Genomic DNA, 16,649 nt, shown 5'->3' on the forward strand with positions numbered 1-16,649 from the left:
GTTGATGCAAAGCAATGATTTTCAAACAAATTGAAATGTCAACTCTTTCTTTCCTGAATTCTTTTAGGCTTTTTGTTCTTAGGATGTTGTCAAAAAGGCATTGAAATTAGCCATCAAGCATAGTGCAATACTTGAGCTTGGAACTAGCCATGTACAGACTACGACAAAATATGCATGATGCAGAACTCTGAGACAGAATAGTTGGAACAAAGAAAACAGCGAAATGGGTAAGAGAACCTTTATTGCTCCACGTTCATAAAGAACAATTATAAAGCGCCTTAAGCAGATGTACTTGCTCTCCTCGTCTGGATTTGAAAGTATTGCACAGTATGCATCATTCAGGAGATTAAGATCTAAAGTGAACTTGAAAAGATTTGCCCAAAGACGTCCTTTGATGGTAGTTGCTGATTCATTAGATGGATCTCTCTCATAGCCATCACCTCTAAGGTTAAGAGCATCGACTTGCTCCAGTGCAGCAAGAGCAAATTGGCAAGCACCTTCACTAATGTTATATTGCTCAAATAACTGCATTGCCCATTGATAATAATGAAGCTTCCATGCAGCAGATACATGACCATCTGGACCAGAAAAATTAAAATCATCTATTTGCTCAAGATATTAAATTGTCCTATTTTCTTTGGAAACAACGACATTCTTAGGATAAACTCACTAAAACCAAGATACAGCAACCCTGATTCCTGAGATAAACTCTGCAAGGCCTGGGAGGCTCCTTCTCCTGATGCAGCTCTGCATAGAACAAAGCACCGACAACTCAGCTGAGGCATAAATAAAGTAACTGAATGATAATATACAAGCAAAATCCAGTACAACACCTGATGTGAATACTCATATCTAATCCAAACAGGATTTAGAGAAAAACAATATTTATCCTAGCATGAAACTCAGCTTAATTCAAGAAACTTGTTTCCAGTCCAAAAAAGAGTTATGGAAAGGAAATATTTGTCTAAGGCCAAATAAGAAAAAAATCTACTAGATAATAGAGATAAACGCCATTTATCGAAGACCACGAGAGAGATCCGAACCCAAAGGCAAAAAAGACTTCCATTTTGTGCTCAAGTTCCTAAACAAATCAGATTCATGTTTTATCTCCAGAGTTGCCTCCAAAAGAAATATTCACTAAAGATTAATACACACACACACACCAATGTGTTTAAAACTTTTATTGGTTGAAAACTAACATCCTTATTGACTACATTTCTAAAATGCCATGTTATATTCGTTAAGTATAATTATTCTTTATAATTATTAATTAATAATTGGATTTGTATTATAGATAAGAAAGTGTTTTGATTAGATTGAATTACTTTCATAAGATAGGTTTACTTCTAATATAATAGTAATTTATTTAAATGATAAAAGGGTTTAACCTATCATTGCTTTTCAATAAGGGTGTTATGGTTTATATTGAGTTGCTATAATTGATAAAATTTTCAATTCTAAGAATATTAAATTACTTATAAGTTAATATTATAGAATTTCAATTATTTATGAATATTTTTAAAACTTATTTGAAGAAAAAGTATTGAAGGACTGAAAAATTAAATAATGTATGTATATGTATGTAGATTAATTAGAAACATATTTAAAGAAAGTAGTATTGGAAGATTAGAATATGAAACAGCATTAAGAGGAAGGAAAAGGTTAAAAATCAATAGGATGAAGTAGCAAAAAAATAATGGAGATTAGGATGTAGCTGAATTATCAACTACCTGAAGAAACAGCAAACAGCTTCACAGACTTTCCTCTCTTTCAGGATTCCATGTAACCCACGCTGTGTTTGAGCAAGAAGACAGCATCCAAGAATATGTTGAAGTAAGCACCAATCACCACTAGTATCTTGAATACTTCTGAATATCTTCTCCCCTCTTGCCTTGGCCTCAACAGTAGTAAGCAGGTACTTTGACAGGGTCAAATAAATTTCAGATAAACTCTCATAATATAAATTTTTAATGTAGAAAAGTCATCATTGTAAGAAATTGATGGCAAACCTCAACAGCATCATATTGGCCATGCCTAAGAAGGACAATTGCTAATTCAGTTGAGCGCCTCAAGAAGGAAGAGGAAACTTCCCCAGTATTTCCCCAAACAATCCAGCTAGTGAACTTCTGCACTGAACTAATAACGTCATGTGGATCAGGGAGACATCCTAAAGAAAGACATCTCTCATATCCAGAGGAACTTTGACTATTTAGTAGAAGTAAAGAGGCTAATGTGAAATCACATTTCCCGAGTTTCTCAATCCATGATCTTTTATTGATGTTGTTATCTGAAACATTGGTAGAAACACGGCAACTAGCAAGTCAACCAGCAAGTAATAAGAAATTCTTCTCTCACAAATTACAATAGTGACACTGTTATGTGGTGATGATTGCTGGTTAGCTATAGCAATTCAACCCAAGACCATAAGAAACTTACCAATCTGTAGCAATGAAAGTTGAGAACTAAAATCTTCAGTTGCAGGTGATTCTGATGGTGTTGTGCTAAAGAAGAGAATGATAAGCCACTCAGAAATAATTTCGTCAATCATTGGAACCAGCTCAAGTTGTATTCTAGATATGTCATCATGCGTCATGTTAATCTGGATTGAAAAAGAACTTTCAGATATCTGAATGTTAATAAAACTCATCATTTGTTTAAAAAGCCAACAAGATAAATGCATACAAATGTATATTAAGTCAAGAAACTAATAAAATTTGATTTGAGTGATTATATTTTGGGCATGTTGCTTCTGATGCTTGTCACTTGAAAAGGGAAAGACAATATGTCAAAACGAAGAAAACTGAATAAACAACTCAACTTGTTATGCACATAATACAAGTCTAAGATTAATTTACCACTGTTAAGAATGGTGACTTTTCAACATAATAACAATACCTCTGTAGAAATATTGCTCTCAAATCTCAGACTTGCTACTGCTAAGTTCCTATTAAAAGGGTGTCCAAACCAACAACCAAATACAATGTCAACATACAAGATACACAGTCAGCAACTGTTCAGAAAGGAGACAGTTCAAGATAATAATTATGTCTCTGTAGAAATTTTCTACTCAAATCTCACATTTGCTACTGCTTGGTGTCCTCTCAAAAGTGTGTCTAAAGTCTAAACTAGAAACCATACACAATGTCATTTGTTAATAAATTTTATTCATCACTAACAATAAAAACCACCACAATTTCATTACTAAGAAAAGGCTTGACCCATCACTACTGCTGTGTGTGTGTACATTCTTTTCCTTCATGAATGAAATGGAACTCAAGCAGAAAGTTCTTCTAGGGCGCATCATGGAGCATTCGAGTTAAAATAGAGAAAGAGTAGAGAAAATGTACAAGATAGGTTTTTCAATTAAGGTGCATTATGGAAGAGAAAATGAAGAGATTATACGAGGGTCAGAATTCTACCACTTTCCCTGCATTTGTTGAGTAACAAAAGAAAATGATAATTTTTAACAAAAAGAAATTATAAAGTCGAAGTGTATAACGAAATAACAGATTTCATTTTCTTTCTCTTATCATTCCCTCAAATTAGCTATATTCCAGACATCTAAGTTACATCTTTTTTTTTTTTTGGATTTGGGGAAGGGGGATTCGAACCCTGATCTTTAAGTAGGGAGATCATGCACCAACTAACAAACCAAATGCTCGGGTGCTATTGAAATCTTTTTATGATTTGTCTCTAACAAAATAAAATGAGATATAGGGTTTGTCATACTAAAGTACAACAGAAAGATATCAATAGCATAAAAAGTTCTTGAGAACTTTCACTGTACCTTTGGAATGAACTTAAATTTCTTAATAGCATCATGGATCCCCATCTTACCTTGAAGTACTAGTGTTCATTAAGCATAGTTGCTTCATCAGGCTGCAAGTGCGCCCTTAATTAGTCACATGCCAACCTTATGATTTAGGACAGCAATGAAGGAAACTTCTTTCAAAGCCGAATAAGGTTCGAATTAGTCTTTGAAGGGGTATGAAGTACATATGGATTTAGGGACTGAATTTATCCAGCGAGGATAAGTATATTGTTTAGGTGAAGTAATCACTAGTTGATGCAGGTTTTAAAAAAGAGTCTTTTTCAAGCATGTGAAGCAGATAATTTTTAGATCTGATTTATGGTTATAGAGGGCTAAAAAATTAAAAGCCAGAAAAAGAATCCCAAATCAACAATAATGTTAGTTAAGCAAGACTTGTAGTAAAGGCTTGGTACATGACTTTTCTTTTTAAGTTTTGCTTCAACCAAATGGATGGATGTAACCCCAAGTATCAGTTTGTACATTATGAGATTAGTGGTACATTACTAGTATACCCAATCCCTCCTCTCCTCTCGTCCTCCATCCCCCTTCTCCCCTAAAAAATGTGCAAATATCACTAAAAAATTGCTAATTTCTAGGAAAATAAGAATCCATCAATAAAGACAAAATAAAATAGCCCCTAACAAAAAAAAGGGGAGGGGGTGGGGAATCCTTCAACTAAAAGGACTGTCTCATTTCTCCAACTAGCATTCCTTAGTCCATGCACAATATTTAGAACAAAGGTTTCGGTATGGCAAATTAGACAAAGGCAAAATGTACGAAAAAGCAACTCTCCCCAATGATGCAAAGCATTAAAATTTCTGGGGAAAAATGATAAAATACCTATGAAAAACAAACAAAAAAAAGACATGTACTAACTATACGTAACAAAGTTCTTAAAACATATAATTCATCATCAACCTCTAGTTCTATCTCTAACAAGTTACAAATCGACAATATTGCCATATATATTCTTGTCAAATAAAGATGTATATTCCTTCGCAATTGGAAGCAAAACTCGTTAAAAAGAAACGAAATTAAGAAATTATGGAGCTAACCAACTAAGGAACACCTTTGCTCTTTAAGAAGCTCACCTAGGCCCACAAAAAAAAAAAAAAAAAGGGACTGCACCTTGGTACAGGTGCCTCACCTAAAGGTGAAGCTCATTCACTGATTTGCACTTTGCCTAGTGCTTATGCGTGTATCTTAACTATTATCCTATTTCAAGATTTATATGGAAAACAACTATGGCTACTTCGGTGTGTACCTAAAGAAATGAAAATTACTGATTTCCAAATGATTTCCTTTTCAAAACAGATGGTCCTAAAAGTTCCATCTTATTCTTTTTCTTATTTTATTTTAGAAAGGGAAAGCATTCTTTACTAAATAAAGTCTAATAAAGTTGCAATCTTTTAGAAGCATCATTATCTCTTAAACAGCAATCTCATAAACCTTTAAAAGCAGTTCATTAAGCTCCAACAGCGTGACAAACACAAAAATAGCCTCCCAGACCTCCTCTTGGATCACACAGAGAAAACCAATGTAAACTTTAAAATGATCACATATCAAGAATTCCTTCAGAAGATACATAATGAGGTAAATTCTCTTCTCTGTGGAAACTATGACTAAGTCAGACACAAGTGCACAACTGAAAAGCAGGGCTGTGCATCCAATCTAATTTCTTTCATAACAAATTGGTAGAGAACAAAATACAAGAGAAAAAGCAACAACTGACCTGCCCACCAATGTTCATCAGATAGCTTACAAAAAGAAGGATGTCCAATGCAGACTCAAACATAAACTTTGCAATCTGGCAGGAAGCCTGGACCAAGATGGAATTGTTTAGACAAGATAATGTTTCAGCACCTGGATTCTGTGTAAATTTTTGAGGGACAAGAAACTGTAGATAGCTCTCTATGACATCCAAGACTTTTTTCCAAGAGGCAGCTTTTTTGCACAGAACATGAAGAGATACTAGCATGTCAACAGAGAATTTTCTTAGATTTTTATGATCTATCAGCTCCCTCTCCCAAGCAACATCAGCCCCAAGACCAGACACATGGCCTACTCCTGTTGATGAACCATATCCAGTTTCTAAAATCTTCACCAAGCGAGGAATAATCTCTTCAGATGAAATAATCTGTCTACCAACAAATGATTCATAAAAAATAAAAGAAGCTGTTTTGCCCAATTGTTGGCTAATGTTAATGACACATCTGAGCACTTCGAAAAGAATCTCACGATCAGAACTGTCATCAAATAAATCCAATCCAAAGCTAACAAGATCACCAAGATCTTCTGACAATCCTAGCAGAATAAGAAAGCATGAAAGTATATACTGAAACGGTTAAAATAAGAAAGTAGGGTGTGTAAGCCAAGTACACTTTAAATTGTAGCTCATGAACAGAAAGATCTCTATCATACCATCAATTAGTAGCTCAGCATTTTCCAAACCACGAAACAAAGACACTGAATGTTTTCTGATTAAACCAACAGCGCCTGAGGTAGACTGTACAATCAAACAATATGGAGCATTGTTTTTACACCAGCATTCAAAATAGCGACAACAAAAATTTTTCCATCCTTGGAAGATTGATATAGGACTTTCAGCAATACTCTGACAAAAAAATTTCAAAAGTTAGAACCCGACAAGAAATCCAGGGAACATAAGATTTGCTACAGAGGAACAAAGACTGCAACAATGAAGCAAAGCAAACCTCATGTTCAACAAGTGAAAGAATTTCCTTTTTGAGTCCATCAACAGTTAAGGACTGAAACTCATTATCAGTCCAATGCTTGCGATAATCTAGAAAAGTTGCACGTAGAACTATATTTTGGCAAACCCCAGGATGAAGAAGCCTGCGTAGGAAAATGGAAGATACAAATGGCACAATATGGTCCTGCAAAATTTAAAAAAAAAAAAAAAAGATGTTGTAAGCAGCATATCTGTGACAAACATTTATTGGAGTACAAAAAAAAAAGAAACAAAAATGAAAAACAAACCAAGCACAACAAAGAACTGAAAGTAGAAGTAAAACAAAAGCGTTAAAATTTTTTAATATAAAAAGGGGATCAAGTAAGAAGCAATGTGCTAGATTCTGATGCTGTGGACAGATATAAAAGAAAAGAAACTAAGCAGTAGGCAGTCAATAGAACATAAATACAAAAAACAGCTCCACCACAAAAGTCCACCAAGAAAGCAACATAGAAGGCAGCACCTTTCCAGATGAAAAAATTGAACGGGCTATTGATATAAGATCATCTGAAGTATGTTCCAAACTCTGAAACAGCTGGTCTGCAATAAATTCTTCCTGTAAAGCATAACAGTGTGCTTCTTCCCTGGCAGTAAGGTTATAGAAAAAAGTTTAGCGTAAATAGTTAGTACTGTGAAAAATCCAGCAATCACCAAATTCCTAAGGGAAAACACTACAGCACCAATGTGCTTGTTTGTGTGTGCTTTAGCCGTATCTATGACTCTTGACTGCATTTTGTGCTAAATGAACACACACACACACACACAGAGGGGCCACCAACTATGAAAGTTTAATCAAGAATGTAAAGCATACATATAACAAACACATCTTCAGAAACAAAATGCTTCACAAATTATAGCCACAATAAGTCTACACATGAGTATTACATAATCATGCAGCAGAATAAATTATGGTAAAACCATGCATTAGAGTAAAATAGATTGCTGGTTAGGCATGTGAAATCTCACGTGGTACTACTTCTGTGGAACAAGTGGTGATATCCCAATCCATTGTCTTTTAATATCCAGATCTTGTCTGAAGTAAGTTTGACATCAATGCATCCCCCCTGACAAAAGAGGAATAGTAAGATATCCAGGAAATAATTAAAACATCAATTTCAAATGAATATTAGCAAAAGATAAAATATATGGAAAAACCAGTTTGTTACCTCATCCACAGGAAAACTTTTTACTGAAGAGCCAACTGACAAGATCATCCTGTCCCCCGTACCATAGCAGAGACTATAAATATAAATCATCTCCATACCAACTTCCTTCAAAGTTAAGCCATGAAATCGATCAACATTGAAGCAAAGAGAGATGGCATAATAAGCTAGAAATCAAACATATCTTTCAATTAAACTCAAAATCTTTTATAAAATGTCATACAAATATTAATTAATGTTTTTAGCATCTTTCATTTATCTTTTGTTATGTGTGCAGTGCTTGACAAAGCCAAAATCTTCAAGATAAAACTAAAACCATAAAAGAAGAATTCATTCGACTATGTGATGTAAGAGTTCAAATAACCTAGAAATAGTGAGACCAAATGGCATCAAATGAAATGAGGAAAGTCAGCAGCCAAAATTGACAGATGTAATTGCTAGAAAATCTAGTAAGCAGCATTACGGAAGTTATATATATGTAATTGGAGGGTTTAATTGATAGGATTTGGCCTGTAATTTGTGTTGAGTTATGCTTTTAGAGGTATAAGGACTTGTTTGTGGCCAGAATTAGGAAGAATACAAGAAGTTACAGGTACTCTTCCTGTTATATGAACTGCATAAGACACTATAAAAACAGAAACTTAAAGAAAGAACAAGCCAAATGAGCAAGAAACAATTGCAATTTCTTTGACAAACTCAGTGAATAAATAGTCTCATTAAAAACCAACTCTACTGAATTGTTTAAAAAAAAAAAACAAAGATCAAAGACTTTTATGAATCTGATTGCACTAGAATTCTTAAAATCATTAAATTTAGGGAAAACACCCAACTCAAATAAGCTAATGGCCACAATAAGTACCTAATACTTTAACTATATTCTAAAAAATAAGCAATGACCACAGTCCCCAAAAATGCTTGTCTCTTTGTCATTGGATCTTACAATTCACCTTGTGACTCATTCCTTCAGTCAAGCATTCTCCGAATATCGATCAATCTATCACTCCATAACTGGCCACTCAATCATTCTCGGATTTTTGGTTATATGGTCACACTCGAGATTATTATCTACTTCTGTAGCAGGCTTTTTGGACATTTTCTACGATTAGAAGGACAAACTATAACAACACAGTGTGTTTTGTAGCAGATAATGATGAGTTAATTTTCAATCCAGGACAGTATCGCAGATTAGTTGGGAAGTTAAACTACTTGTAGTTACTCAACCAGATATCTCTTTTGCAGTGAGTGTAGTTCATAAGTTTCTTGATGCTCCATGAACCAGCCATCAATACATAGTAATATGCATCTTGAGGAATCTTAAGGGTGCTCCAAGACATGGTCTACTCTACAAATATCATGGCCAAACTTAGATTGAGGGTTATTCTGATGCACATTGCACTGGATGTCTGAAAGATAGTAAGTCTGTTACTATCTACGGTATAGTAGTTGGTTGAAATTTAGTATCCTGGAAAAGTAAGAAACATACTGCTATTGCAAGATCAAGTGCTGACCTGAATCAAAGAATAAAGCCAAGGCTCATACAGTCATACCACTTGTCAACTGATTTGGATGAAAAACTCAATATAAGAGCTTCAATTTGTGGCCTATAAATCTCATAAGTGACAACCAAAGCAACCATACACAATGCTTCCGATCCAGTGTCCCATGAACGAATTAAGCGTATTGAAGTTGATTGTCGCATAGTCAGAGAAAGACTTTCAAGAATGAGATTCAAACAAGTTCAGTGAAATCTATGGATCAGTTAGCAGATTAAGCACTAAGCTGTTAAGACTGTTCAAGAGTGTCTAAGATCTGTAAGAAGCTCGGAGACATAAGCACCAGCTTGAGGGAAGGTGTTATAAGGTGTATAGTGTAGTAAGGATAACATCATCTATTGTACCTTATACCTCCTAGTATAAATACAAGAGGTTAGCATACGGTTAGGTAGCTATCATGTTTTCTTCCATCCATTTCAATTGTCTACTTTGACAGTAAAGTGGGAGAGAGAGAGAAATGCAATAACATATTTGCTTTGAAAGAAATTGAACAACTAATTAGTTAATTCAGAAATACATACCAAAGTTCTCTTATACAAGATGGCCAAAGGAACAATTTTTGAATTATTGTTAGATTCACCCAACCATAACCTCGTAGATGTAGTGCCTGAAATTACAAGATTGAAGAAAACATAAAAATATGTATTTTAGACCAAGAAAAGCTCATAAATTTTAATGAAAAGCCGCAATGTTATCTTGGGTTGGCACGCACAGCCTTCAGATGCAGATGTTGGAGAGGTTATGTTTTAGAATAATTTTGATTATTCCATCACATTTTGATTATTTTTTAGTAACATTTAATTGCAAAAGCTCCAAACAAATACAAAAGAAAAAATAAACAAACAACATGAACAAAAACAGAACTCACATTGATACATAAAATACACCATTAGTAAATAGGTTATACGCATTAGTAGAAACAAATGTGCCAGTTTTATATATGATTGGCCAGCACTCATTAAACTGTTAAGGTTTTAAAAATTACAATATGGTGATCTTTGGGGATAAAAATGTAAATGCAGCTGATCAAAAAGCTACAACAAATAAAATAAAGACCATCAATAATCAAAGTGCATCGGGATCATCACCAGACTTAAAAGCTAACAGTTGCTGTAGAAATCCACTCTAATTATAAAAATAAAAAATTTAAAAAAAAAAACTTAAATAGTGCTCTTTACATCTATGTCTTCACATGCAAACATATGCACAACTTGATGCTGATATGTTGCATTTGCTATAACTTTAAAACTTTAGCAAACAACTATAAATGCTCAGTTTTAGACCATAAGGCATAAGATCAAATTCCAAAAAGGTCATCTGCACTTCTGCTACTAATCATGTCTGTAATCCACTCTAAAGGGCCATTTAGGAGCACAGTCAGTGCAGTGGGAAGGGCTCTCAAGCATTTGACAATTAACCAATCTATAAAAGGCGTTAGGCGCTAGGACCCTTGCATCGCCCAAGGGCAAGATGCAAAAAAAAAGCTCTCGCCCAAGTGATGCAAGGCGCTAATTTCTAAAAGATAATATACACAAGACAAGAAAATTCTATGTATTAAGTCTTAAAAGCTTGAAATATATGATTTTCTTGATAAACATTAAACAGCTTACTCTATTACATTGCTCAATGCGTTCCAAAGATCAAGAATTATCATAACTATTGTCATCAAACAAAGTTCCAAGTTTCCTTCACTTCCATCTTCAACAAAAAGTTGTGCATCAACATAATTATTTAATTTATTATTCTGGTAAGTACAGCTAACACTGTCCTTAACTATCGAAAGATATCGAACAAAAAAAATCAAAAACAAAAAAAACCAAAGGACAATTAAGTTAGGCATGCTTTTTTACACCTGATTAAAGGCACCTCACCCAAAGGGGTGCAAGGCGCATTGCTTGATTTTCAGCTGCACCTTAGAGCCTAGGTGCATGCCTTGACAGCACTTCAATTAACACAGTTGCTAGGTAGCTACATATACTTATCACAAAACCATCTATGGAGTTATTCATGGCCCAAAATTGTTCAAATGCTCGTGGAATCTAATGCACCTCTAAACACAAGAACTCAATCCTTCTCATGTTTTACCAATGACACCACATCAATGATGTAAAAAATAGAACATTATAAAATCTTATCTTTTCACTACAAACAGTTGAATAAAACTATAGCCATCAATAGCATGGCTAGAGAAAGTCATCCTCCTTGGAAACCAAAGGTTTAAATTGCAAGTTCTTTAATAAACAAGTCCTTCTCACCCAAGGGAAATTGCCCTTGATGGTTAACATGTCATTCTTTCAATAATTCACAGGTTAAGTATAGTCTTGGTGTTTAAGATTACTTTGGTCATTTCCCATTTTGCTAATTTTGACCTCAGTATATAGTCCATTGGGTCTTGTTGTGGTTCTAATTAAGTGTAACAAGTTTCATGTGGCATTTAGCTTATCAAAGTCTGGTCATATGCTTAAATCTAACAATTTGAGGAATACTAGCCAAATAAAGACAACTTCATAGTTGTCTCCTCATATTTCAAATCCAATACCATTTATATAATAAAAACTTATCAAAGAGTGACTAGAGAACTTGTGATAGAATGATCAATTCTTCAGTTTCTTTCTTCTTCTTGTTATTGTTCTTCCCTTAATTGCTATAGTCTTTTGGTTGCTGCCTGCAGCACAGTGACCTCAGCACTAAAATTAGTTTTATTAATGTCCTAAGCAATTTAAATATGATCCCCTTCATTTATCTTTCAAACCCTAAACCATATCTAAATTTCAGGCTAAATCCCATCAAATGCACCAGTTGAATACCTTTGTTAAATGCTTAACTTACTGCTGCCAAAATTCCCCATGACTTTTTCCTTCAATTCCAACCATCTTTTGCCAACAAACCATAATATTAATCAAAAACTAATTAACTTCTAGACCCTAACCTAACTCCTATCATAACCATGAACCTAAAAATCCCTAGGTTTTTCACCCTACCCCACCATAAACCCTAAATTGGCAGGTTTTCTGGAAGCTAACCAGCATCACATACTCAATTGAACTAAATATAATCCAACTAAAACCTTAAACATATGTAAGTTTATTTAGACAAATCTCTTTGCAATTTACCAAATCATATATCCTATTGAAGCATTGAATATGTTCCATGCTCTGTGATTGACATGCAAATCAACTTAAATAAATCTCTCAATTGTTGTCAATTCACCAATCCACCAAACGCAAACACACACAATAGAAAAGCGACATTTATGTTGATCAATAATGGTAAATGAAATAATCAAAGGGCAGTCCTCAATATAAAAAGAATGTGATCAGGAACTCATCTCTCCTCAATACTCTCTTCCTTCCATAATAACCACAACATACACTTCTTTCTCATTATCTCCATAGATACTTAATTATACACTTCCCCTAAAAATAGGAAATAAATTAAAGTTAGAAAACTAGGGTGTGTTTGATAAACCATTGAAAATTAGCAAACGATTTCAAATTTATATTTTCAATGATCTAATTTTATTAATGTGTTTCATAATTCAATTCTAGAAACCACTAATGGAAGATTTTCAATGAAAAAGTTTTGAAAATCATAAGTAGCTAAAAGCTACTTAATGTATTAAGTCAATTTTGTTCAAGCAAGAGTTATTTAATTACATTAATCTTATAATCTTTCCTTTTAACCATTTATTATTTCCTTTTTTAGCTATTATCAATGCAAAATACTTAGAAAATCGCATTTCTCTTTTACAAAAGATTCAACAAAAAATCTATTCAACATTTAATTTTCAATAACATACCAAATAAATTTCATATTATATATTCAATACTTAAATTTTTCAAAATTATAAATTCAATACTTAATTTTTCAGTGTTGAATTTTTTTAGTTTATCAAACAGCACCTTAGTAATTTCATTCTGGAAAGAAAAAAGGAAAAATGTCAGAAAATTTTGTAAGGTGGTTGTAAAGAATTCTCCTCCTAGTTAATTTAGAATATAGAGTGGCTCCCTCAAGACCATGGCAACGTTCACATGCAAATTAAATATCTTCAGCCTGGCAAAGCCTTATTTTTGGGCTAGTAAGGTTTCCAATTATTGCCAGATCCTGTAGTCAGGCAGGTATAAGTTGGCACTCTCAACAGTAACCTCAGTCACAAAAATACCATTACTCACATGAGGAAAGCAATAAAATTCTTTGCACATAACACCTTTATTGGTGAACATAAAAAGCAAAAAACGTTGAACTCTTTTAGCAAAGGTCATTTCATACGATGCTGAATAAATCTGTGATACCTTAAGCTTTCAAGGGCCATATGGTTTAAGCTCGAAAAGTTGCTGAGACTGTGGTGTTTGGACCCAAGTCGTTACAATTAGTATCAATGTATGTGCCAACCCGATATAGGCTTACACACTGTGCTAGTGAGATTTTGATCCTTCGAGGTGAGCCTTAATTGCAATTGTGGCATGTGACCTTGATGAAGACATTAAAGATTTGAGTGGGTGGGGTTGTGATACCCTATCTTACATCAAACGTGAATGCGATTATTAAGACCTATATAAAGGTCCAAGTCAATCACTACTAGGAGTTTGAGTTTAAGTTTTTGAGGATCATGTGGTTTAAGCTCAAAAAGTTACTAGGCTAGTGGTACTTGGACTCAGGTCATTACAAAATTTGATTTTTTAGATACTTATACATTAAAATTAGGATGTTTGATAATCACAAAACATTCCCTCTATGGAGAAGAGTGGAGACTACCCTATCTAATGGTTGTCTCCTAGACCAAAACTACAATGAATTAGGAGATCAAGAGAAATATTCCAATTGCTCCGTCCTCTTCCCAAATACCTTCCATTCAGCATTATGTTATCTTTCTAAGCTTAAAAGGAAATGGAAAGCCATTCTCCCTCAAGAAGAGAACCATTTGTTTGAGAAGTTGTAAAAAAGGAACACTTGGAAAAAAGGCATAATGGAAATTACGATACAGTTATATAAGAAAGGAAAAGTCAAGTGGTAGAAATCACCTTCAACTGCTGTTGAATGACTTAAAATTCTTGTGTGAGATGAAAGATCCCACGCTCGTAGAATCCCATCACCATGAAGCACAAATACAATTTCTTTTCCATGCATCTCTGTTATTATTAAATCCTGCACAGCTCCAACAGCCCTCCCCCTGCATAACATATCAACAAAATTCATTTATATTGGAAGAAAAAAACAATGATGTGATACCAAAATCAATAAAATCAAGCATAATAGTCAAAACATGATTTTAAACCTTTCTATTAATGTCGCAATATGAGTCAGGTCAAATGTACCCCAATTCCTCATAGGACTATCATATGTTCCATATAAATAGCACATTTACTCGTGGAAACTAACTAAAAAAAGTGAGAATTTTATTACACTAGTAAAAACTTTTCTCTCCTAAACTCTCTCTAGCCTAATCCTTGGGTATCGACCAAGAACCCTAGAACTTGGAATGTGGAAATTTGTGAACAACTCTAATAGCTGCTCCACAGACAAAGGAACAAGAAGTATATCTTTGGAGGTTTGTAAAGCAACAATCAATGAATTAATCTTGGGAATTGGAGTAGTAAACCCTAAACTAACTTGTTTTGTCAAAAACATAGTTTAAACCTTTTTCCATTAGCATGAGACAAGACACTGCAGAAACCAAATCAGCCTTGGTAAAGAAAATTAATACTATGTTTGGATTTTAGAAAAAGTGTGTGGAAGGAAAATAAGCAAGAAAAAAAATTTTAAAAAGACAACCAGAACTCATTAATTTTATTAGTCTCAGAGTTTATCCTCTCAATTTTCCTAACACATCCAAACAAGATTAGAAAAAATTTTCCCACATATTACACTTTCAATTTTTTTCCATTTACAACCAATATCATTGTCCTCCACATTTCCAAGGATTCAAACACAGCCTAAAAGCACATTTAGCCAATTCATACTGAATTCTCGCCAAATATAGATAGATAAACAAACAATAATGTTTATAAACTAAATGCATGTTACCCACATAAGTAAATGTTTGTTGCACAATGTATATAGAACTCAAATGAGGAGAAGATACCTTGACATGAAACCCCACAAGCGACCTAGGCTAATTCCTGAATCATCCCGCAGCTCATATACAAAACCTATATAGGGAAAGTCGGAGTCAGGAAGTTTTACATCAAAAAAGTAACAATAACAAAATGAAAGAAAAAGTTGTATAAAGAAGAGAATACCGGGAGCAGTTTGGTGAAGCAAGCCAAGTCGGAAGCAAGTAACAGATCCATCATTTCTCCCAAGCAAAAGGCATCCAGGTTTTGCTGCTATACAAGTAATTGGCTCATTACTATTAGAATAATCTCGCACATCAAGCTCTATAAGTTCGTCCCTGGAGACAATGGAAGCCAAGTCCTTGGAAATTTTAATGAAGTAAGCAATTCCAGAGACGGTTAAGGTGTAAAGCAAGTAGTGTGAGTTAGTTGGCGAGGTGCTAATAAAAGCGAAAGGAGAGAGTGGGTGACAGAAAATAAGACGCAGCCCGGAGTTGAGAGGGAATTCCTGAGAGAGCTTGAATATTTCTAGAACATTTGATTGAGTCTTATGGAGTCGCCTGTTGGATGGTGAAACAATAAGCAATTTTTTAAAACACTAATAATAATAAACAATAAAGCTGAGGAGAAAACAGAATTACCAAATGAGATGGAATGGACTATCTCCGTCGAAGTAAGTGGCAGAGGCGGAATCCACCGTCGGTGGAGCGAAAGTAGCGGCGCCGTCGTTGCCGCCGTTGTCAATGCGATTAAGGGATGACGGAACCGTAAGGCCAATCCATTTGATGGAGTCGCTACCGATGATAGGGACCTCCATCCCCGCCACCCTCATTTTTTATTTTTCAATTTCTTCAGTTACAAATAAAACCTCCCTCTGCTCTGCTTCAGCCAGTGTGCGCACTTCTGAACCAAGGGTTTAAGTTTAAACGACGGTCCTGCCCCCCTTCTTGTTTTGTCAAGTGCCCCGTCACCAACACGCCCATCCCAAATTTCTAAACCCGTTGGCCTCTAAAATATTGTTCCCGCTCCCTCTATTACTTTATACTTTTTTTAATTTTATATTTTTTAATACATCCAGATCTTTTCTACGGGGTTAACTAGTGTTTATGCTAATAAACTCATTTCAAGCTTTAAATTTTTAGACATCTACTAGTGTGTTGCCCCGACCTTACGTGATGGGATATTGCTATTCTATGGAATGGATCGTAATTAGACCTGTGAATATAGTTCGATTTGATTCAATCCGACCTAGATTCTTGTGGGTTAAAAAATATGAGTTGAGCCAATTAGTCTATTTTTTATATGGGTTATCAAATT

The 16,649-nt window shown here is 34.4% G+C and overlaps 1 protein-coding gene across 1 annotated transcript in view; it reads right to left on the reverse strand.

The window, feature by feature from the left end:
• The window catches only part of LOC18595668 (nuclear pore complex protein NUP160), a 31,254-nt gene extending 14,948 nt beyond the window's left edge, over positions 1–16,306 (reverse strand). Inside the window, exons 1-16 of the mRNA XM_018123731.1 lie at positions 15,974–16,306; positions 15,519–15,892; positions 15,362–15,428; positions 14,301–14,449; positions 9,801–9,886; positions 7,730–7,834; positions 7,530–7,627; positions 7,027–7,147; positions 6,526–6,708; positions 6,233–6,425; positions 5,544–6,115; positions 2,437–2,599; positions 2,010–2,287; positions 1,731–1,918; positions 671–747; positions 238–578 (exon numbers count right to left, since the gene is read on the reverse strand). Coding sequence (XP_017979220.1) covers positions 238–578; positions 671–747; positions 1,731–1,918; positions 2,010–2,287; positions 2,437–2,599; positions 5,544–6,115; positions 6,233–6,425; positions 6,526–6,708; positions 7,027–7,147; positions 7,530–7,627; positions 7,730–7,834; positions 9,801–9,886; positions 14,301–14,449; positions 15,362–15,428; positions 15,519–15,892; positions 15,974–16,164 — 3,186 coding nt within the window. The 5' untranslated portion in view covers positions 16,165–16,306. The remainder of the gene's footprint in view (positions 1–237; positions 579–670; positions 748–1,730; positions 1,919–2,009; positions 2,288–2,436; positions 2,600–5,543; positions 6,116–6,232; positions 6,426–6,525; positions 6,709–7,026; positions 7,148–7,529; positions 7,628–7,729; positions 7,835–9,800; positions 9,887–14,300; positions 14,450–15,361; positions 15,429–15,518; positions 15,893–15,973) is intronic.

This window comes from Theobroma cacao, chromosome 6, assembly GCF_000208745.1.
Source record: "Theobroma cacao cultivar B97-61/B2 chromosome 6, Criollo_cocoa_genome_V2, whole genome shotgun sequence".
Lineage (NCBI taxonomy): Eukaryota > Viridiplantae > Streptophyta > Magnoliopsida > Malvales > Malvaceae > Theobroma > Theobroma cacao.